Below are 24,368 nucleotides of genomic sequence, written 5' to 3'. Positions count from 1 at the left end.
CTGATCATCAGCAATAAAGCTTCTAAAATAAAACCCAAACACAAACTGTAATTGTACTAAAGCCAAAATCACAATTAGTAGAAGGTGGGAACAATGAAATGTCAAAAGTTAGCTGTATTCTTATAAAACCTTATAGTATCATGTTTGATCATGCTTGGACTAACATAATTCCCTGACGTAGCATGACCTATTCTAAAATACTTTCTATGAATTCAGTTTCTATTATAAGTAGAAAAAACTTACACTAATTGTAACTAAAGAACCGTATTAAAAGAATGCAGCCCAGCCCAAAATGGACGCTGGGCCCTTAGGGATGTGGCCCAGCCCAAAGTTCGTGCTGGACCATTTCTGGTAACCCTAGGTAATCATCTAAAGCTGGAAGTAGCTCTCTAAATGTATATACTAATTCTACAAATATATTTTTAAATCTTATAAAGAAGCTTGTATCACATATAGAGCTCCCAAATGTGATCTGAGTTTGAACTGTGTTAAGTTTAAAGCCGAAACGCAGTCTGTAAGAAACGGGAACAATGGATACCTAGAGTCAGCCATGCCTGTCATATTCTCAGAACTTCATGCTTAGATCGTCAAAATCCCTGCCAGTGGGTAATGCTAAACAACAAAGAAAGGAGGAGGGAATGGGCCTTCAGCTCCTGAATCAGCCTGGTGGTCTCAAGGTCCGCAGCCCGCCTGGATCCCTAACACTCAGGCAGGCCTCCATGGCCGGCTCCCAACAGCCCAGGCAGGTCTCGAACCCATGGGCTCAGACCATCCACTCACCTCAGCCTCCCAAAGCATGGGATTATAGGCTGAGCCACCGAGCCCGGCTATGAACCTTCAATTTTAATAAGACTAAATTCTGGAAACCTCACGTACAGCATGGTGACATTCAGACCAAGACTGGATGGTTTATTTATTTATTTATTTATTTATTTTGAGTTGGAATCTTACCCTGTTGCCCAGACTGCAGTGCAGTGGCATGCTCCCAGCCATCGCAGCCTCGACCTGCTGGGCTCCCAGGATCCCTCCGCCTCAGCCTTCCAAGTAGCCAGAACTAGAGGCATGCACTACCATGCCCAGCTAATTTTTTAAAATTTATTTATTGTAGAGACGAGGTCTCACCAACTTGCCCGGGTGGGTCTCAAACCCACAGGCTCAGGCAATTCATTTGCCTAGGCCTCCCAAATTGCTGGGATTAGAGGCTGAGCCACCAAGCCTGGCCTGGATGATTTATTTGAAATTTGCTATGGTAGTACATCTCAAGTGTTCTCAGCACGTATATAAAAATAACTATGTGAGATGATGGCTGCGTTCATAAGCCAAATTATGATAAGAATTTTACAGTGTCTTAATATAGCAAATCATCACACTGCATACCTTAAATACATATCATTTTTATCTGTCAATCATACCTCAATAAAGCTGGGGAGAACCTGCCAAGTATTAAACCCCTTGCTCCAGAAAGAAGCACTGGAGAAGCATATCCATGCTGGCAAACTACCCTGAAATAAAATGGACCAATGGACAGATAAAGGGATAGACAGATGAACACATGGGAGTCACAAAGCACCAAAGGTGAACTCAGGTGGTGGGTGCAGGGTGTACACTCTATGTTTACACATTTTTATAATAATGCTGGGAGGGAAATCGGCCCCACATGTGGAAAGCTCTTTCTGGAGGGAATCTTCTAAAGTCAGACCATAGCAAGCACATAAAAGAGGGCTCTGTTTGTATTTACAATAAAAAGACCAGTTTTTGAAAAACTTAATTTTTAGAAACTTTTCTAATCTATCCAGAGGAAAGAGAAGAGGACGCTGAATCCCAGAGAACCTACCACTCAAGTCCTACAATGCCAGGACTGCCACCCCACTCTACCGTCCACTTTTTCTTTTGGGTAAAGTATTTGAAAGCACAAATGCTATTCAATTGATGACAGGATTACAGTCTAACAAACCTAACACAAGTTGAAAACAGAATAAGTCAAAAGTGCATTAATATACCTAACCTGTCGGACATCACAGCTAATAGACGAGTCTACCTTAAACATGCTCAAAACACTGACATGAGGCCACTGCTTTGTAACTCTGGTGTCTCCGCATGGCTCTTTGAGCTCTGGCTATCATGTTTTCTTAGCTATCTTGGGGAGGTGAATCTTTCTCTCTAATTTACTTTCTAAATAAAATGTGCTAGAAAAAACCACAGACATGAGCTTACACTGGGCAAGATCATCTAACACAAAGCCTATTTTACAACAGAGAGTTGAAGATCTCATGTAATTTATTGAATACTGTCTTGAAAGTGAAATCAGGTCAGGCGTGGTGGCTCACATCTGTAATCCCAGCACTTCAGGAGGCTGAGGCGGGAGGACTGCTTGAGCCCAGGAGTTTGGGACCAGCCTGGGCAACACAGTAAGACCTCGTCTTTACAAAAAAAGATTAAAAACATAGCCAGAAATGGTGGTGCAGGCCTGTAGTCCCAGCTACTCGGAGACTGAGGCAGAAGAATCATCTGAGCCCAGGAGGTTGAGGCTGTGATGAACCATGATCATGTCACTGCACTCCAACCTGGGTAACAGAGTGTGACCACGACTCAAAGAAAGAAAAAATAAAAGTGAAATCAAATGGTCGCATGGGTCCTCAAGTGTAGTTTCTGTGAATGTGTGTGTATCACTTTTTTTTTTTTGAGTTGGAATCTCACTCTGTCGCCCAGACTGGAGTGCAATGGCCGCTCCCGGCCACGGCAGCCTCGACCTGTTGGGCTCCGGTGATCCTTCCGCCTCAGCCTTCCGAGTAGCCGGAACTACAGGCAGGCGCTACTGTGCCCGGCTGATTTTTTTTTTTTGATTTATTGTAGAGATGAGGTCTCACTGCCCAGGCGGGTCTCGAACCCGCAGGCTCAGGCAATCCACTCACCTCAGCCTCCCAAAGGCACGGGATTATAGGCTGAGCCACCGAGCCCATCTGTGTATCACTTTTATACCATCGTAAAATATGAACATCATCAAGTCACATCATCATGCATCGGGGATTGTCTGCATCTGGAATCCTAGGTGCCATGTTGTTCCACCCCACACAGTCTACATGTCTAGAAAACATGGAGACTTCCTTGCATCACCACAATGCCACTATCATACCTAACAAAGTCAACAGTAGGTTTTCCAAATGTCTTACAGTTGACTTGCCAAGTCAGTGTCCATACTCCACAGAGTACACAAGGCTGTAATTCCTCTCAAAGCTTTTGGCCATGAGCATCTCTCTTGCCTCCCATGGCTCATGTGTTGTTTAGGAACGCAGATCCATTGTTCTGTAGAATCCACATCTGCAGTTATCTGTTTGCTTCCTCATGTGTCATTTAACTTGTTCCTCTATCCCTAACATTTCCCAAAAACCTGATGTTAGCATCAAGCGCTGGCCTGGATTCAATTTCCATTTTTTGTTTTTGTTTTTGACAAAAACCCTTTGCAGATGGTGCTGTGTACTCCATGAACTTCATTCAGGAGGCTCTGGGGACGAAGACTCATCAATGGGTGCAGGTGCCAGATGGCCAGTTTTTATAACCTTCCCCTCCAGCTATTTGCCTTCCTTATGTGTTTGAAGCTTGGCCAGAGAAGACAGCTTGTGGACAAGGACAGACATTGTGTGTCCATGAGGAAGTGTCTCTGGTGAGCCCTGTGTTCATCCTAGTGGTGCCCCTCCATGCCCGGGCCACACCACCCTGTCCAACACAGAAGGTACTTATACCTAACGCAGACCGCAAGCAATATGTCTTTCATTTCAGTGAAAATGAGCCACGTTAGCATTGACTGCTTTGATAACCCCACTAGTCGTAAGGAAGTCACCATCCCCCAGGGAAGGTGAGGCCAGTGTGCTCACAAATGATACTGTAGGTTGGGTCATGAAAAATGCAAGGAAAGGACCAGGCAGGGAAAGGATACCTCCAAGATCCCTTCCAGCTTCAAATGCCTAAAATCTGAATAGAAATTTTTTTTTTGAGTTGGAGTCTAACTCCATTGCCTAGGCTGGAGTGCAGTGGCACACTCATGGCCACCTCAGCATTGACCCACTGGGCTCCAGCGATCCTTTCGGCCTTAGTCTTCCAAGTAGCTGGAACTACAGGTGCGCCCTACCACACCTGGCTAATTATTTATTTATTTATTATAGAGACAAGGTCTCACCAAGTTGCCCAGGCTGGTCTCGAACCCACAGGCTCAGGCAATCCACTTGCCTCAGCCTCCCAAAGTGCTGGGATTATAGACTGAGCCACCAAGCCTGACCTCTGAGTAGAAATTTGAAGGCTGGGTGTGGTGGCTCATGCTCGTAATACCAGCACTTTAGGAGGTGAAGGCAAAAGGATTGCTTGAGCTCAGGAGTTCAAGATCACCCTGGGCAGCATAGCGAGACTGTGTCTCTACAAAAAAATCAAAAAATTAGCCAGGCATGGTGGTATGTACCTTTACTCTCAGCTCCTTGAGAGGCTGAGGAAGGAGGATGGCTTGAGTCCAGGAGTTGAAGGCTGCAGTGAGCCGTGATTGTGCCATTACACTCCAGCCTGGATCACAGAGTGAAACCTCAACTCAAAAAAAAAAAAAAAAAAAAAAAGGAAAAAGAGAAAAAACAAACAGCTGAGCATAGTGGCTCAAGCCTGTAATCCCAATCCCAGCATTTGGGAGGCTGAGGTAAGAGGATTGCCTGAGACCAGGGGTTTGAGACCAGCCTAGGCAACTTGGTGAGACCTCGTTTTTATTTTATTTATTTATTTATTTATTTATTTTTGAATTGGAGTCTCACTCTGCTGCCGACTGGAGTGCAGTTGTACACTCCCGGCCACCGTACAGCCTCAACCTGCTGGGCTCTGACGATACTTCCACCTCAGCCTTTCAAGTAGCCAGAACTACAGGTGCACGCTACCATGCCTGGCTAATTTTTGATTTATTGTAGAGACAAGGTCTCGCCAAGTTGCCCAGGTTGGTCTCGAACCCATAGGCTCAGGCAATCCACTCACCTCAGTCTCCCAAAGTGCTGGGATTACAGGCTGAGTCAGCCTCGTCTTTACAATAAATAAAAAAATTAGCTGGGCATGGTGGTGCATAACTGTAGTTCTAGCTACTTGGAAGGCTGAGGCAGAAGGATCGCCTGAGCCCAGTAGGTCGAGGCTGCGGGGGCTGTGAGTGTGCCACTGCACTCCAGCCTGAGCAACAGAGTGAGACTCCAACTCAGAAAATAAAAATAAGCCTGAAAGCAATCCTGACACTGGGATTTATTTCTCTCGGGGCTGGCAGAAGAGGTCAAGCAAGTTCTTTGAGCCTTATCAGAGTATTTAGGCACAACTGCCAGTTCTGACCCTGCAAAAAGATTTCTGTCCAAGCAGAGAACACTGAAACTGCTTTGTGAACAAGTTCCTCCCATGAGCTCTTCCTCTTGCTACGCTAGGTTTGGACTTCAAGGCCAAGGACGTTGAGACACAGTGGCTTGATCAGCTCATCTTGACACATGGGGGTGTGTCTACTTCATGTAGCAGCACAGACGGATGGTCAGGCCAGACCCCCGACATTTATTGAGGTAAAAGCTGAACAAAAAATGGCCTTGGTACTCAACAAGCACAATCCAGGAGATGCTAATCGTTGACTTTGGCAGAAATTCCAAGGCAATGCCCTCTTTCCAAGCCCAGTTTCTGCACCATTAGCCCCATGTGACTGTCTGTATGGGAGGCCTCTTTAGGGCATCCGCTGGCCCACAGGGAAAGGCCCAGAAAGGCAGTAAAGCTGCTCACTGTATGGAGGAACACAAGCCAATGCTGCTCCCTGCCCCACTCAGTCAGCATCCACCTAGCCTGCAACCTGGCCTGACCCAAGACAAAGGGAAACCAGGGACACAGCAGAGCCAGTGTCCTGATATCTTCCTGGGTGGCCTCACGGCTCCTCTAGGCGGACAAACCCAAAGGTACCTCTGTGGTCCTGACCCAGCTGGGGGCCAGAGGCTGCTGGCAGCCTCAAGAGGACTTTGTTGGCATCCAGCTGGTTCCAGTCACTCCTCTCTAGTCACCTACAGCCCCGCACCCCAAAGGCTCAACTCCTCTTATCACCACCCTCCTCAAAGACCAGGACAGCCGCCTGTGGACCACACACCTGAAGCGCCAGCTACTAAGGACACCAGTTTGAGGCCAGGTGTCTCAGCCTGTAAACCCAGCAGTTTGGGAGGCCAAGGTGAGTGGACTGCCTGAGCCCGCGGGTTCAAGACCAGCCCGGGCAACTTGGCGAGACCTCATGTCTACAATAAATCACAAAAACTAGCCAGGCATGGTGGCGTGCATCTGTAGTTCCAGCTACTTGGAAGGATCACCTAAGACCAGCAGGTTGAGGCTGCAGTGGCTGTGAGTGTGCCCCTGCACTCCAGCCTGGGCGAACAAGAGTGAGACTCCAACAACAACAATGACAATAACAACAAAAAGACCTCAGTTTGCTCTTCACATGTCTATGATGCCTCCAATTTTTTTGTTCCGTGAAGCACATGGTACTCACCTGCTCTAACTCCACCCCTTTTCCGCAACGTCATCCCCCTTACTTACTTTCGACCTGTCCCCAAGGGGCAGTTTAAAAACATGGCATCAAAATTCTTTGGCACTCTTTCCATCGGGTCTACATACCTGCTCCTTGAATCTGGCAGCCCTGTGACAGCTTCGACCAACAGAGCATAGCGGAAGGGATACTATGTGACTCTGAGGCTGGTCCATATGCATGGAGGCAACCCCAACCTCATTTTCCAGGCCATGTGTGCTCATGGGGACACCTGGGGGACGATGACTATCACAGCTGTGGGGCTGTGAGGACACTCAGCCACACGGAGGCCCCGGCAGTCCTTGTCTGAGCCCACAGCCCAGATGCTGTGATGTGAGTGATGCTTCACACGACTTCAGACCCAGCTGTGGAGGGGCTCGGCAGTCGCCCTGACAACGCGATGCCCACTCCAAGCTTCTCCTATCTCCAAGTCTTCCTTGGGTCCTCCAGGGCCCTCAAGGCCACTCCTTGGAGAAGCCCTGCAGCAGCATGGTAAAGGCTTGGGCGTGGTCATGGGGCCGATTGTGAACCTTGGCTTTTGTTCCCAAGCTCAGCAAGACCCTCTCTCCTGAGCTTCAGGTTGCTCTACAGGGAGAGATGCTCGGACTACGGCAAGCCTGCCACAAGGACTGGACACAACTCTGCCAAATCCCCTAGTATTGCCCCTCAATGCCCAACATCCTTTCCCACCCACCTCCCTGTGGAGTGACTTCACTTTTGCCAGCATCATACATGCCAGCAGCTAGTTCTGCACTGGGTCCTACTTCTGCACGGCCGGCCACCAGTGCTAGTCTTGTCTCCCCATCACATTCTAGGATTTTGAAGTATTATGTGTTTGTTTGCTTTTTTATTTCAAAGAAGTATTACAGGCAAATACAAGATAATCATAATGAAAAAAGTCCCCTTCCCCTCAGAGATTCTGATCCTCTGCCCAGGGGTCTCTGTAAGGTTTTCTTGCCCAGCATTCTAACATGTGTCTGTACCCACACACACACGTGATGCCCAAGTCACCCCAGACAGCTGGTAGTGGAGTTCACGTCCTATTCATGCCTCATGTCAAGGCTACTCCTTCATGAGAGAGAAGAGGGTGCATCTAGCCTGGCATATCAGGAAGGGCGTGTAGGCCAGCCCTGGGAAAGACCAGTTGAGTAGGGCCCTCCAGTCTGAGACAGCAGGGTCACACCAGCCAGCTGAGGGCCCACCAGTTGGTACTTGCAGACCATGAAGCAGGACAGACCACACTGCTCCCTTGGCCCGCGGCTTCAATCCCAGCATAGGCTGAAGACCCAGTGACCACCTTAGGCTGTGATGATGACACTCTAGAGAAAGGTGCACCAGGGACACCACCCACACCCTGCATTTCCCAGGAGATTACATTTGTGGCTGCACACTGCCTGGCAGCCCAGCACCTTGAGCTCTCAAAGCTCCGCCACAGGCAGAGAGCACCGACTGCAGCCTGGCTTTACCTTGTGCTTCGAATGATTCATTCTGCGGTTCTTTAGTACTCTCGGCTTCTTCATCTGACTTGAGACTCTGCAGAAAAGCATAAGAGAAGATGTGGGTCCTCCAGGGAAGTCACAGGGGACAGAGCACCATGAACAAGCACAACAGGAGGTTTCTGGGAAGGGGAGGGTACTGAGGACGAAGAGTCAGCTCCTCAGAGGAAGAGCTCACCGTCCACCACGGGCTGCCCCACACGCTAGTTGTGACTTCAGGCTGAGCCCCACACGGCGTGGACCCAGAGGAGCTGTGGGTAACACTACTCTTAGAAGCAGAGGGCTGTGTTGTAGAGACGAGGGCATGCCTGCTCTGTACACTCAGACTCCGTATCTCACACTGAAACACACTTGAGCTCTGACGTCCTAACAGGAAAGGAATCTACTTCCTATGACAGTACGTCCTCAAGGTGCGGGCTTCACACAGCCCACCTTCCCATCTCAGGACACAACCTCAAAATGAGTCCTCTCACACTCTGACCCTTGTCATCCATACCAGTTCAGCAGTTGCAGAGGGAGAGCAAGTCTGTGTCCCTCCAAGGGCTCAGAGGCCGTACCATGCATGGTAAGCACCTGACACTCAGCAGTCTTCGCAAGCCTGCACCTAAGACAGGAGGCCAGGCCACGGAGGAACACGTGACTCAAATAAAACCACTGTGTCGTGGTGACTGAGCCAGCCAATCACGGAGTCAAAGTCTGCTTTTGACCAAGTGCTGATTGTGGGGTGAGTGCCTGGTGACCAGGACTCCACACTCTCCTCAGGTGGCACTGGCACATGCTGGTCAGAATCTGAGAGGCGGTGATAAACACTCTACTCCATTTCTCTAATGCATTCAGCTCAACTGGCAATTCTAAAAGCAGTGTTCCATGTTCAGGTTTTGGGAAGGAAAGATGATTTAAGAAGTAGAATGGCACCAACAAAGATGAGGCACTGCAAGGAACTGATTCGCTCTGTACTCCATCCCTGAGGTCCAGATTTCAGAAGTGAAGGAGGAATATCCAGGATTTATTGGTGCTGACCTGGTGAAGCACACCCCTGAGGGAAGAGATGCTGAGATTTAAATATATGTTTGTTTTTCCTCCTTGCCTCAACAAATAATGAAAATATAAACAAATCAATTTGGGGTCCCAGATCTGTTTTTTGTTTGTTTGTTTGTTTTTTGAGTCAGAGTCTCACTCTGTTGCCTAGGCTGGAGTGCAGTAGCATACTCACGGCCACTGCAGCCTCAACCTCCTGGGCTAAGGCGATCCTTCTGCCTTAGTCTTCCAAGAAGCTGGAATCACAGGCGCACCTCCACGCCCAGCTAATTTTTTTATTTATTGTAGAGACAAGATCTCGCCAAGTTGCCCAGGCTGGTCTCAAAATCCTGGGCTCAGGCAATCCTCTTGCCTCTCTGCCTCCCAAAGTGCTGCAATTACAGGCGTGAGCCACTGTGCCCAGCTCCAAATCTGTCTTATTAAAGACAAGCTCCCAACAAAACCCATCTGTCAAAAGTTGACAGCACAGAGAACAGAAATTTCTGGAATTCTTGAAAACAAGTCTACTCTGTCCAAAATTAACTCACAAGCTGCTGACCTGCCCTATGGATGTCTTTCCTTTCCTTCCCTTCCTTTCCCCTTCCTTTCCTTTCCTTCATTCCTTTTTTTGAGTTGGAGTCTCACTCTCACTCCAGCTGGAAGGCAGTGACACATTCACGGCCACTGCAGGCTTAAACTTCTAGGCTCAGGTGATCCTTCTGCCTCAGCCTTCCAAATAGCTGGAACTACAGGCACGCGCCACCACACCTAGCTAATTTTTTAATTTACTGTAGAGATGAGGTCTCCCTAAGTTGCCCAAGACTGGTCTCAAACATGTGGGCTCAGGCAACCCTCTCACCTCAGCCTCCCAAAGTGCTAGGATTACAGGCATGAGTCACTGCACCCGGCTGGATATATTTCTTTAAATGAAGCACCGTGAGGCTTTGGTAATCCAGCTCCTGGGTCGATCCCTCAATCTGGGCTCCTGCACAGATGGCTTAGGAGAGTTGGGGGCAGGCGTCAACTCCCAAGGTCCCAGGGACATGTCTGGTACATACTGGTCAGGTTGTAAGTGCAGGAGCCTCAGTATATCTAAGTGGTGGAGGCAGGTGGGAATGTTGGCTTAACACCCACGTGCCCAATCCTGAAGCTGCTTCAAAATGGCACCTTCCCTCTTCTATGCTCGGCAAGTTACCACTTCATTCCTGTGAAGTCATAAACATGGCCTTCTTGCAGTGACAGGGGAAGGAGGTGGGAGGGAGCAGGGACAGAGAGAAATAGAGGATTTATGCACAAATTCCCACTGCCAAAGAAGGGAGAAGAGCGCCCCAGGGCTCTGAAGACAATCAGACCAGAGACAGTTCAGGTGAATTAGCACCCCTCCATGTACCCCACACTTCTGGAGACTTAAGACGCCTAGCATGCCACTCCCTGCATCCTCTCATGGTCATGTGCTGTGAACGTGATGATGGGAAATGTGACTTCCCCAACAATGGGCAACCTAAGGTAGGGAGAGGAGCCCACCCACCTCCACGCTTTCCAGTGATGCGGAGCGCCGAAGCTGGCTTCTCAGGCTGGCCCTGGTCTGCTGCTCTGGTGTGTGTCTGGCCTCGGTGGCAGTGTCACACCGCTCAGGCCGGCTGCGACGGCCATACCACTTAGAGCCACTCACATACTTTGGTGGGACAACACAGGAGGCAGCTGGAAAGAAAACGGGAGATTTGGTGGGGGAGCCTTTCAAAGCACACCTGGGCACACACAGGCCAAGGGCACCCTCTGCGAAGGTGCACACTCAGCCAGAGTGTGACTCCTGGATACACACTACCACACCCACAGGAACATCTAGAAGAACCCAAGAAAGGGCTAACAACGGCTCTCCTATACCCTGGGTGGAAGACTGAGAAGCCAGAGCAGGGAGACAAGGGCTTTCTTCCAAACTCTGTGCACTCTTTACACTATTTTAAGCATGTTTTGTTTATGTAATCAAAGATTCAAAACGTAACTTTTAATGCCAAGGGGAAAATACCGTCCAATAAATCCAAGAACAGATAGCTCTGGATACCTGGCCATCAACCCCCATTGTTGCTCACTGTAGGACCCAGCCACTGGAGCAGTCAGGGAAGTCTCTGAGGCCCCAGGTAGGTCTAGCAGGTAGGGCAGAGGCCGGTGTGTATTCTAGTTTGGGGATTCATGAGAATTCCCCTGGCTCTTAACCTTCCTTTCTTCTTCCCATCTTAATTCTCCACATCTGCATGGAGCAGTGAGACTTCCACATCTATATGGAAGCCTAAGACCATGTACCACACCTGTGTCATGGCAGGGCAGGAAAGAGACAGAGGGCCTACATGGCCACCACACAGGACATGGGTTCAGAGGGAGGAAGCCACCAGGATGGAGCCAGTTGGAGGGAAAGGAATGGGGCTCCAATAAGGTCAGGCACGGCCAGGGAAACTGAGAGGCACATTTTCCTTGCAGACATGTCTTACCCAGCAGAAGTCATGCTCCCGAAGCCCAAGATCCACCCTGGTTCCCTCCTCTGCACCCCAAATGGCTCATCCACAGCCACTGACCTGGGGCCATCAGAGGAGGAGGTGGGGTCAACCCAACCAACCAGAGCAGGGACAGAGGTGGAAATTGGGGATGCAGGATGGGGCTAGGGAGGAACGTGCTGAGTCACTGAGACATGCTGAACATGAAGTAACAGTGTGACATTTCAGACAGCTGAAAATATGAAGGGTGACCTCACAATCTCTCACCTCCTGGAACACTGAGTAACAATAGTGACAGGCCCTGTTGATAACAACCTGAGATAGCAAACTCACCAGCAGGGACAGAGCTCATGGGAAGTGCTATAAGGAGGAGAAGTGAACAGAGAGAAAACAAGAGCACTGTGAGAAAATGTACCAGCGCTCCAAGGGGCAGCTACACTCACGGACAGGCCTTCGATCACGATTTGGCAAAAGAGCAACCAATGCATGATGGCCCCGGCTCTGATCCAGCGTCCGTTCACAGAGGCTCTGGCTGCTTATGGGGGAAGGATCCTACTCTTCCCTGTCTGCTTGAGGTAGTGCAAGGAGAGGACATTCCTGTCAGGTGGATGTGGGAAGTTGAGGCACACCTGGAGACAGGAAACCCAGAGGTGCTCATGGCCCCCTGGACCACAAAACCTGCTACAGAGGCAGATTCAGCCATCATGGCTACCACCCAAGGCTCAGCTGGGTATGGTGCTACCAGGACAGGCTTCTGCTTCCCAGGCCTTGCTCTCCTTCCTCCACTTCCCTCCTCGGCTCTGCAGGCCATTCTCGGACCCAGCCTGCCCAGAACCTGGCTGCACTGGCATGAGCAGCACTCCATTAGAAGAGTGAGCCATGCAGGTACCCGCATGCTCTCCACAACACTCCCCAGTATGCAAAGAGAAGTAGCTCAGAGCATCTCCCCTCCTTCAATCAGGGAAAAACGCTCCTCTAAAAAGGATGCTCATGCAACAGGTCAGGAAAGAAACAAGACATGTGACTGCAGAAATGAGCAGGCAGACTCCCGGGCCCCCACGAGGTCTCCCTCTTGGGCAGAAGCTCTGTCAGGCACCAGCGCCAACCATCTGCCCTGCGTGAGCATGGCCATGCCAGCCCAGAGGGCACGGCAAACAGTGCTGGCCCCCACAGGACACACTGGAAGGCACACCAAGATCCTGAGCAGCTGGCATGTCTTTGTGATAGGAGCATCTATTCTAGAGAAAGTGTAACCAACTTTCCAGTGTAACAAATCAGCCCCTGCAAGGCTGATATACACAGCCATGTGCCCTTCTGACCAAGCTCTCCTGCTGTGAGGCCCAAGGAAAGTGTTCCCTCTTCACAAGCTAGTCCATACCACAAACGCAACACCCAGGCAAGAGGAGGCCTCCACCTCACACATCCAACATGGCCACACAGCACATCAGGGGGAGCAGCTACACCCAGGGTACTGCCAACACTCGCCCACCCACCCCTCAGTCACCCAGCCCCTCATGACTGGAACCAAGGCCAGGTGGCTATCCCCGAGAACAAAACATCCCCTTATAAATGCTATCGTTGTCCCGCCAGCCCCATTTCTATAACAGCATTCCAATTGGTCCTATCAGCACCCCAGGTGTGTCCTGGGCTGGAGACCAGCCCACCTGCTGTGAGCGACCTCTGACATCACCCCCACACTGCTCATTCTCAAACCTTCCACTCCCACATACCCATTTTGCTCACCTGATCTTGTCAACAACCCCATGCAGCAGGTAGAACATGGATTACTCTGATATCAGTTTACAAATAAGGAAACAAAAGAAGAAAAATCCAAATGTTTTGTCCAGTCCACATAGCTTGATAGTGACAGAATGTAGGGTTAGAAAATTCAATGACAAGAAAGCCTCTTACCTGATTCCAAAGAATTACCTTCATCATCCAAAGGGCCAGTCCCAGCATTTGATGACAACAGGGCCACAAAACCTTCCTTAAATTCCTCAAAGTTAACCTGGGTGAATTTAAGATAAGAGGGGACAATGACACTTTCAGTAGATCACATCTTTAATAAGTTAATCTTTTTGTTTTTCTCTCATAGGGAAACATCTTGTTGTTGCCTTTAAGAATGAGAAAATTAACTTCATTTTTCCAAATATTTACTTCAGATTTTTAACAATAGAAGAGTATAATAAGGAAAGTAAAAGCGAACCACAATCCCACCACCAAATAAACACTATTAACAATTTTATAAATCAAATAACATAAGTATAAAATGAACAATACAGAATAGAGGGAGCAGAGAACCGTAAAACATGATTATGCATAAAGCAAAAATCCATGGTGCCCCCACCTCAGGAGGGCCTTCAGCACGGATCTTTCCCAGTAGACCTCCTGACCTTTACGGACACTTTCTTATCTCAATAGTCTTAGGTGGTACACATAGTTTTTGGTCTGGATTTTATGTGTACCCCGTCTGTGAACACCATACCCAACTGGTGTTTTTTCCTCCCTCCACTCCTTCATCCCACTGCTTTGAGTCTCTAGTGTCCAATAAACCATCCTCTGTGTCTTTGTGGATCCTTGGCTTAACTTCCACTTACACGTGAGAACATGTAGCATTTGGTTTTCTGTTCCTGAGTTAGTTCGCCTACAATGATGTTCTCCAATTCCATCCAAGTTGCTGCAAAAAACATTATTTCATTCTTTTTGATGGCTGAATAGTATTCCCTTGCGTGTATATTACCATATTTTCATTATTCACTGATCAGCTGATGGGCACTTAGATGGATTCCACATCTTTGCAATTGTGAATAGTGGTGTGATGAACATCTGGGTGCAGAGGTCTTCTTTTCTTAAGGTTCCTAATCAGCTATGTTTTTTTTTTAAGACATGGGATACAATTCAGGGTTAGGTATACAAATGTTCATTATGCAGATACCCTTGTTGATGAGGTGTGCTCTCCCCCGCCCGGCGGTTTCCCTCAACTGCCAATCTCACCCCTCCTCCCCTAGAAGTTTCCCATCACTGCCAATCCCTTTCTTATAGTATTATGATAATTGTTCAAGGTCACTTATGAGTGAGAACATATAGTACACTGTTCTTTGTTTCTGTGATAAATCACTGAGTATGATAGACTCTAAATCCATCCAAGTTGCTGCAAAGTCCATATGTTTGTCCTTTTTTATGGCTGCATAATATTCCGTTGTGTATATGTACCACATTTATATTATCCAGTCCAGTTTCAATGGTCAGCATGGTTGGTTCCATGTTTTTGCTATTGTGAATAGTGCTGCAATAAACATGTGTGTGCAGGTATCTTTTTTGTAGAATGATTTGAGTTCCTCCGGGTCATTCCCAATAGGGGGATACTGGGAAATATGGAAGGTCAATTTCTAGTTCTTTCAGAAATCGCCACACTGTTTTCCAAAGAAGTTGCACTAGTTTGCATTCAGATGTCTTTTTTATATAGTGACCTCTGTTCCTTTGGGTTGATATCCAGTAGTGGGACTGCTGGATCAAATGGTAGATCTACTTGTAGTTCTTCGAGAAATCTTCATACTGATTTCCATAGAGGTTGTACTAGTTTACACTGCCACCAACAGTACATAAACATTCCCTCTTCTCTGCATCCACATGATGTGTTAATGATGGCCATTCTGACTGGTGTACAGTACCTCTCACTGTGGTTTTGATTTGTATTTCCCTAACGATTAATGATATTGAACATTTTTTCATGTTTGTTGGAACTTTTTTCCCTTTTTTGAGTCAATGTCTTAATCTGTTGCCCAGATTGGACTGCAGTGGTATGATCATGGCTCAACACAGCCACAGCCATGACCTCCCTGGGCTCCGGCGATCCCGAGTAGCTGGAACTACAGGCAAGTATCACCATGCCTGGCTAATTTTTTTATTTTATTTTTTGTAGAGATGAGGCCTTGCTATGTTGCCCAGGCTGGTGTTGAACTCCTGGGCTCAAGCAATCCTCCCACCTCAGCCTCCCAAAGTGTTAGGATTACAGGTGTGAGACACTGTGCCTGGCCCCAATTTTCCATCTATTTAAAGCACAGTTGTCCTTATACTTGGGGCACTGGTTTCAAGACCTGTCTCATATGGCCAAATCTGAGCAACTGTAAGTCCTGCAGTCGGCCCTGCAGAATCCATACATGGAAAAAGTCAGCCCTCCATATTTGTGGATATCACACTCCATGAATACTGTATTTTTGATGTACATTTAGTTTTTTTTAAAAAGCCATATATAATTGGATCTTCACAGTTCAAACCCATGTTGTTCAAGGGCCAATGCTATATCTTTTCAATTTTCAATTTTTCTTGAATATGCTGGTGTCCAACTCTTAATATGTCTGAGATGTTTTTATCTCACCTTCATTCTTTTTAGTAGAAAAATAAAGCCAGACTCGGTGGCTCAGCCTTTAATCCCGCGCCTTGGGAGGCTGAGGTAAGTGGATTTCCTGAGCCTGCGGGTTTGAGACCCACCTTAGCAACTTGGTGAGACCTCATCTCTACAATAAATCAAAACATTAGCCAGGTGTGGTAGTGTGCGCCTGTAGTTCCAGCTACTTGGAAGGCTGAGGTGGAAGGATTGCCGAAGCCCAGCAGGTCGAGGCTGCAGTGGCCAGAAGCGGCCACTGCACTACAGTCTGGGCAACAGAGTAAGACTCCAACTCAAAAAAGAAAAAGAAAAATAATTTAGAACTTATACTTTTAGAAGAGTGGTAATGACTCTGACATTCATTTAAACAGAATGGAAAAATAAACTGTGATACAGGTGTAGACATACAATGAAATATACGACAATGAAAAAGAACAACTCACTGATAGACACAACGATGTGAATGTATCTCAGGGACAAAATATTGAGTAAAAACAGCCAGAGAGCATGTACTGTATATTGTCATTTATATAAAGTTCAGAAACAGGAAAAACAAATCAGTTAACAGTGGTTAACTTGGTGGAAGAACGAACTAAAAAGGGCCATGAGGAAGGATTCAGAGTGATAACCACACAGGTGTGCTTGGTTTGAAATATTCATCGGGTTGCACACTTTGATATATGCTTCTTTTCTCTATGTATGCCTCAGTGAAAGTCACACAGAAAGACATAAACAGAAGGGCAATTGGGTATCACCAGTATCACCAGTAAGTGTTGGAGAAGCAGGGTAGGGGCCATAGGTCCAATCATGCTTCGTAAATCTGACAAAGAATTTAATTTGCATGAGCAAATCTCTGTTGCTGCCATTGAGAGCAAAATGCCACTGCCTGTTTGCAGATATCCCCACCCGGGGCACACATTTACTACCTGGCATTAGAGTATACACGCATTTGTTTATTTTCTTTTTTTGTTGTTGAGTTGGAGTCTCACTCTGTCACCCAGACTGGAGTGCAGTGGCCGCTCCCGGCCACCACAGCCTCGACCTGCTGGGCTCTGGCGATCCTTCGGCCTCAGCCTTCCAAGTAGCTGGAACTACAGGCGTCCACTATCACACCCGGCTAACTTTTTGATTTACTGTAGAGATGAGGTTTCATCAAGTTGCCCAGGCAGGTCTCAAACCCGCGGGCTCAGGCAATCCACTCACCTCAGCCTCCCAAAGCGTGGGATTATAGGCTGAACTGTTTATTTTCTATCTCCCCAAATAGAATGTTAGTTCACTGCTGGCATCTAGTAGGCAGTCAACAAACAGTTACTGGACGTCTTTGTCTCTATATTCTTTCATTGCTGAGCAAAGCTCTCCTTCTCACAGATGCATCTTTTCAAGTTTATAATTAAAGTATTCTTTTGGGGGTATGAGATCCTGGCTGGCAGTTATTTTCTTCTAGCACACTGGAGATATCTTTCCACTGCTGCACTGGAGAAGGCAGCTGTCAATCTAACTAGGGATCACTTTCAAGATGTCTTTTCTCTGGCTGTGTTTTAAAAATTATTAAACTTTCCAGTTTAATATAACCATAGATTCAAATGCAAGTGCAAGAAAAATACAAGGAAATCCTGTGTACCCAAGTGTGGATGCTTTTAAAATGTTCTTTGTTTTCTTTCAGTTTCACAAGAATACGGTCAGGCATGGGTTTCTATTGACTGATCCTGCTTGGAATTCCAAGGGCTTTTGGGATCCTGAGAAGTACATGACAACTTTTCTGAAAATGTTTTAGCTCTTATCTTTTCACATAACATCCTTTCTTATTCTTTCCTTTCCTTCTGAGACTCCAGTTAGAGGGATGCTGGACCCTTTTCTTCTGTATCCTTTAACATCTTCAGTTGCATTCTGGATGATTCGGTTAATGAATGTTCTCTCTTCAGCTGTGTCTAATCTGCTATTAAATGCTTCCATTTAGTTTTTAACTTTGGTCACACTTTTCAGTTCTAGAAGTTTTATTTGGTTCATTGCTCAGATTTATTATATCACCTTTTAGAGTTCCCTATTTTCTACAGGTATTTTTTAAGCCTTTAAAGGCATTTGGCCTAATATAGTAGCCAAAGTTGTTTGATATTTTGTGCCCAATAATTCCAATATCTTACATCCTTGTGAGTCTGCTTCCATTGCCTGGTTTTTCTGGTTCTTCCTCATCCTGTTTTGTGTGTGCCTTGTTATTCTTGATTTATGCTGGTAATTGTATTTGGCTGTTATTTATGAATAATTTCAGATCTAGGATAATGGCTTTTATCAAGAGAGGACATTTGCTTGCCCTCCATTGCCTGAGCGCACTGTCCACACAGGACCACCCTAATCTAAGTGCAAGGTTTGAGTCAACCAGAATACTGAAGGGACAAAAGACCACACTGCAGAGTAGTACAATGGCTGACTTACTTTTTACCCTATAGGTACTACCCTTCAGGATTTGCCCTTAAGTTTGGGATTGGTTTACCAACCTTGGGTCTCTACCTTGACTGAGCTTGGGTTTTACATTTAGTTCTTGGCCCCTTGAGGCCTCCAAGACCACAGAGCAACTTCACAGTTGCTTATTTAAGATCACAATATATTATCAGGGCAAATGAGGATTTGTATGCTAAGCTTACCTCTCTGGGTACTTGCTTTATCACAGATTTTTTGACTGGTAATTTCTTGCTAACTTTTTGCCCTTTACCATTTTCAAGATTTTGGTTTTTACTATTTTGCTCAGCTTTTCAAAGAGTTCTCCCTAAAAGCCTGGCCTGGCCAGGCACAGTAGCTCACACCTGTAATCCCAGCACTTTGGGAGGCCAAGGTAAGAGAATTGCCTGAGCCCAGGGATTTGAGACCAGCCTGGGCAACATGGCGAGATCTCGTCTCTATGTGAGTTAAAAAAATTAGCTGTGCATGGTGGTGCATACCTGTATTTACAGCTGCTTGGAAGGCAGTAGGAAGTGGAAGGATCACCCGAACTCATCAGGTCGAGATTTTGGTGGCCGTAAGCACACGACTGCACGTCAGCCTGAGTTACAGAGTGATACTCCGACTCCTAACAAAACAAAATAAGCCTGGTCTGAATTTGCTACCTCTCCAGTATCTGAAATTTCTTCAGTCTCTTTTAGGGCTGCATAAAATGTAGATCTACCGGGATTTACTTAACCAAATCCACACTGAAAAGGTCACTTCCAAACTTTTAATGTTTGATTAAATGAATAATCTTGCATGTATTTCATTTCCAATGAAGACAGAAGCTGTGATTCTTTCTTTCTTTTCTTTTCTTTTTTTTTTTTGAGTCAGAGTCTCCCTCTGTCGCCCAGGCTGGAGTGCAGGGGCAAGCTCATGGCCACCACAGCCTCGACCTGCTAGGCTCAGGCGATCCTACTGCCTCAGCCTTCCAAGTAGCTGGGACTACAGGCACATACTACCACGCTCAGCCAATTTTTTGATTTATTGTAGATACAAAGTCTTGCCAAGTTCCCCAGGCTGGTCTTGAACCCGTGGGCTCAGGCAATCTTCTTGCTTTAGCTTCCCAAAGTGCTGGGATTATAAGTGTGAGCCACCGCACCCAGCTAGAAGCTGTGATTCTTTCATCTGCATATCCCTAGCATCTGATGTTGCCTGGCACATAATAAGTGCTCAAAAATGCTCACTGAATACATGGACGGATAACGGCATGGCAATCTTGCTTAACCAAATCAGATTCTTTTGTGTCTCTGGTAATAATTATCAGCTGACGTTCTTCCATCCATCAAAGAGCAGGGGGATCGGATGGCCAGTGTGGTACCGTTTTAACCATGCTTGTCTGCTTCCCTGTCCCTCTTCACAGTTCACAAAGGGGAAGAGCACCCCAAGGCATCTGAGTGTTTGCCAATAAGACACACCATCCTATCTCTGTATGACCTTAGACTCACTCACCGCAAAATGAAGGAGCTGGACTGTGTGATCTAGAGTCACTTTCAACTTCAAATTTACAACTGTCCCTTAGAATCCTTGGGGGATTGGGTCCAGGACTACTGGTGGACACCAAAATCCACAGATGTTTAAGTCCTTTATATAAAACGAAATAGTACTGCCAAGTGCAGTGGCTCACACCTTTAATCCCAGTACTTTGGAAAGCGAAGGTAGGAGAATCACTTGAGCCCGGGTGTTCAAGAGCAGCCTTGGCAACATAGCAAGATCTCATTTCTACAAAAAGAAAAAATAAAAAATTAAGCCAGGTGTGGTGGTTCACACCTGTATCCAACTACTCAGGAGGACTGCCTGAGCCCAGGAGGTCAAGGCTGCAGTGAGCCATGATTGCACCACTGCACTCCAGCTTGGGTGAGAGAATAAGACCCTGACTAAAAAAAATTAAAAAAAATAAAAAAATAAAAAATGATGTAGTACAATATTTGCATATAACCTATACATATCCTCCCATATACTTCATCACCTCTAGATTACTGATAATACCGACTACAACGTAAATGCTACGCAAATAGCTGCAATAGTGTATTGTTTGTGGAATAATGACCCAAAAAAATGGACATATTCAGTAAAGAGGAAACCACTCATTTTAAAAGAATACATTTTTAATCTGTGGTTGGTTGAATCTACAGATGTAGAACCCATAATACAGAGGGCTGACTGTATTTTAAATACCACATTAAGAATGATTTTTAGCTTGGGCAACTTGGCAAGACCTCATCTCTACAATAAATCAAAAAGTTAGCCAGGCATAGTGATGCATGCCTGTAGTTCCAGCTACTTGGAAGGCTGAGGCAGAAGGATCGCCCAAGCCCAGCAGGTTGAGGCCGTGGTGGCCATAAGCGTCCACCAGCACTCCAGTCTGGGTGACAGAGTGAGACTCTGATTCAACAACAACAACAAAAAAGGATCATTTTTTCCCCCACACCTGTAATCCCAGAACTTTGGGAGGCCCAACTAGGAGGATTGCTTAAGGCCAGGAGTTTGAGACCAGCCTGGGCAACAGAGAGAAATCCTTTCTCTACAAAAACTTGTATCTTTAAAAATAATAAATACTTTTGTTTTGAGAGAGAGAGAGAGAGAGAGAGAGAGAGAGAGAATTCTTTCTCTGACCAAATTTAAAACACTTGAGGTTAAGATCCTCATCACTGGTATAATAAAAACAAGATGACATAACATAAAGTAGGCATGGAAATTCCCACAAAAGTCACAACAATTTTAGGTCATATTTACTTTCTAGCTTGAAAACAGACCTTGATAAGGTTTCATTAACAGAAAATAGGAATTAAAAACAAGCATTCCCTCATAGCATCCAAAAATAACTTTGTTAATTCAAAATATTATAATAGTGCTTCATTTTTATCATTGGATTTCCATATCAATGACTAAAGCTTATATATGTGATACTATATAGTTACTACAAGGAATTTGGATACTGGAAACTAATATTTGAACTGAAAAGCCAATCCATTCTCTTGCATAAAGGATTTATCTTGATTTTCTCTGAGACTTCCTCAATTCTCCACCATTTGGTTACTGTTGGAGAAAATGGATGCTATTTCTGGCATGATACCTGCGCTTCACTAAAATCTCTGTACAATGTTCCATCTCAATGAGGACTGTGTGAGCACTGCCCTGTCCACAGGATGACTCAGAGGAACAATAAGAGTCTGAACATAGATATCGTTCCCTGTGACAACCACCAAGGAGGAGACAGGACAGAGTGAGGGGTGGGGAGAGACACGCTGAAGTCAGAAATTGCAAGTAAACTGAGCTGATTTTTCTCCTTGCTTATATTCTAATACTGATCATTTTTTCCTGTCATAATTTGACGTTTCTAAATCTTACACCATTCTTGCATACACAAAGCATAAAGTGAAGAAAAACTTGAGAATAACCTGGTTTATTTAATCAACAGAATCTATTATCTGAATTTAGGCCCAAAAGTTAATCTTCTGGTTGTGACTTTTCCAAACTTTGATTTCCAAATTCTTGATTTTTCAAAAACATCAAGAAAAACAACCAACAGTTTATACCAATTAAATAACCAGTGTCAGCTGTTCACAAATGTGTCTTTCGCTCATCCAGATCCCAAATACAATTCCAGGTGATATTCAGAGAGGTTAGAACATTACCCATAAAAAACACATTTGCTTTTTTTTCTTTGAGTCAGAGTCTCACTCTGCCACCCAGGCTGAAGTGCAGTGGCACGCTCACGGTCACCGCAGCCTCGACCTGCTGGGCTCAGATGATCCTTCCCCCTCAGCCTTACAAGTAACAGGAACTACAAGCACGCATCACCATGCCTGGCTAATTTTTTGATTTTATTGTAAAGACGAGGTCTCACCAAGTTGCCCAGGCTAGTCTCAAATCCCATGGGCTCAGGCAATTCTCTCACCTCGGCCTCCCAAAGTGTTGGGATTACAGGTGTGAGCCTCCACTCCCAGCCCCACATTTGCTTCTTAAGCCTATAAAAGAGTTCAGGAATAGACTAAAGAGACAGAGAAAGGGCATGGCCCCTTTTTACTGAGTCAGAGTTCTTCAAGAAGGTGGAATAGTCCTCTGCTGACAGAGCAGCGGAGGCTTCTTTGGGGAAGTAGCAGAGGTGGGGCTCACCTGGACTCTCCACTGGGCCATCAGTTTTTTTAGTTTTTTTTTTTTTTCATTCATTTTAGCCCAAGGGCCAATTCAAGAAAATTTATTAGCTGGAATTTTTTTTCCATTCAAAATGAAAATGGTTTTAGTGAGTCTTGTGGGGAAAATGTTCTTCCTTCAAAGCTAAGATAGCCAACAAGATAACAGGTATTATGTTTAGCATGAACGTGTTAATATCTGGACACATGAAAGAGGTGCTTGTTAGTGCTTCAGTTATGAAAGGAGGTTGTGATCTAGGACTTAGATCGCTATTCCAGATGCCCTCAACCTTCCGGGGGAAAAAAACTCTTCAAGTTCATGTTTGCTATCTGGCCTAGAAGAAATGATGGGATACCTCTGAACATGGGTCTCCGTTATTCTTACAACAGTAGTTTGCAATTGCTCTGTCCAAATGCTAGATGAATTTCAAGCTGGGAAATCTTGTAAGACAATCTGCCTTCAAAGTGCTTTGAAGCGATCTCTGATTCTCAGCTTTGCTTACAGATTTGATCCCTGAGGTCTTTGTGAACTACTCACCACCCACCCGTACCAAACACCCGCCCATCCTATCCTTGGAACAAACTACTAAAACATCTTTCTGGAAAAACAAAACCTCTGGTAGTTGCTACACTAAAAAAGCAATCTTTGAGGCCGGGCACAGTGGTTCACACCTAATCCCAGTTTTGGGAGGCCAAGGCAGGCAGATTGCTTGAGCCCAAGAGTTTGACACCAGCCTCGGCAACTTAACGAGACCATGTCTCTACAAAAACAAAAACAATCAAAAAATTAGTCAGGTGTAGTAACACATGCCTGTAGTCCCAGCTACTTGGGAGGCTGAGGCAGGAGGATCGCCTGAGCCCAGGAGGAGGAGGTTGAGGCTGCGGTGAGCCCTGCTCATGCCACTGCACTCCAACCTTGGTGACAGAGTAAGACCCTGACTCAAAATGAAAAAAAAAAGCAATCTTATGAAAATTCTACAAAACGCAGGACTGCCATAGGGAAAAGCTAGGACACTATTCCAACTTTCCTCTAACAAGCATCTTTTTTTTTTTTTGAGTTGGAGTCGTACTCTGTCACCCAGGCTGGAGTGCAATGGCACACTCATGGCCACCAAAGCCTTGATCTGCTGGGTTCAGGCAATCCTTCTGCCTTAGCCTTCTAAGTAGCTGGAGCTACAGGCATGTGCCACCATGCCCAGCTATTTTTTCTGATTTATTGTAGAGATAAGGTCTCGCCAAATCGCCCTGGCTGGTCTTGAACCCATGGGCTCAGGCAATCCTCTCACCTCGACCTCCCAAAGCGCTGGGATTATAGGCATGAGCCACAGCGTCCGGCCGACAAGCATCTTTACTCAACTGATTATTTATTAAATGCCCATAACAACCAAATGTGCTCTTCTTTACAAGAATAGAGTCCAGCACCCACCCTGGCAAAGTGGTCATCTCCAAGAAGAGTCTGCAGAAGGATGGGCAGCTGCTTCTCCAGGTGGAGCTTAAGGCAGAGTTGGGTCAGCTCTTCATGGTCCAGAAAGCCTGTCCCCGTGGTGTCGCAGCTGTCATAGACTTTCCTGAGCTGCGCAACATAGTGGTCTTCTTCCTCATCCATCCCATAGCAGGCTGGCTATGCCAGGGAAAAAAGAGAAGCATCAGGATACTTTCCTCACTACCCTTCCCACATGTGCACACTGCCAGATGACAGTGGGCCAGGTGGTCTGGGCATGGCAAGAGCTGGCATGGGGAAGGCACCGGGAGCCCACTCAGAAGAATTCAGCTCCACGTTTGTGGGAGAGGCCAGAGCAGGTCACCAGGGAGCAA

The 24,368-nt window shown here is 46.3% G+C and overlaps 1 protein-coding gene across 1 annotated transcript in view; it reads right to left on the bottom strand.

Annotated features, from left to right (window-relative positions):
• NINL (ninein like) overlaps positions 1-24,168 on the bottom strand; it is a 79,872-nt gene extending 55,704 nt beyond the window's left edge. Inside the window, exons 1-4 of the mRNA XM_008068612.1 lie at positions 23,980-24,168; positions 13,467-13,563; positions 10,595-10,767; positions 8,020-8,086 (exon numbers count right to left, since the gene is read on the bottom strand). Coding sequence (XP_008066803.1) covers positions 8,020-8,086; positions 10,595-10,767; positions 13,467-13,563; positions 23,980-24,159 — 517 coding nt within the window. The 5' untranslated portion in view covers positions 24,160-24,168. The remainder of the gene's footprint in view (positions 1-8,019; positions 8,087-10,594; positions 10,768-13,466; positions 13,564-23,979) is intronic.
• Between the last annotated feature and the right edge of the window lie 200 nt (positions 24,169-24,368).

This window comes from Carlito syrichta, unplaced genomic scaffold (assembly GCF_000164805.1).
Source record: "Carlito syrichta isolate Samal-C Ts95f unplaced genomic scaffold, Tarsius_syrichta-2.0.1 Scaffold311350, whole genome shotgun sequence".
Taxonomy (NCBI): Eukaryota; Metazoa; Chordata; class Mammalia; order Primates; family Tarsiidae; genus Carlito; species Carlito syrichta.
The sequence above is the reverse complement of the archived record's forward strand: the minus strand, read 5'-3'. Positions and strand labels throughout refer to the sequence as shown.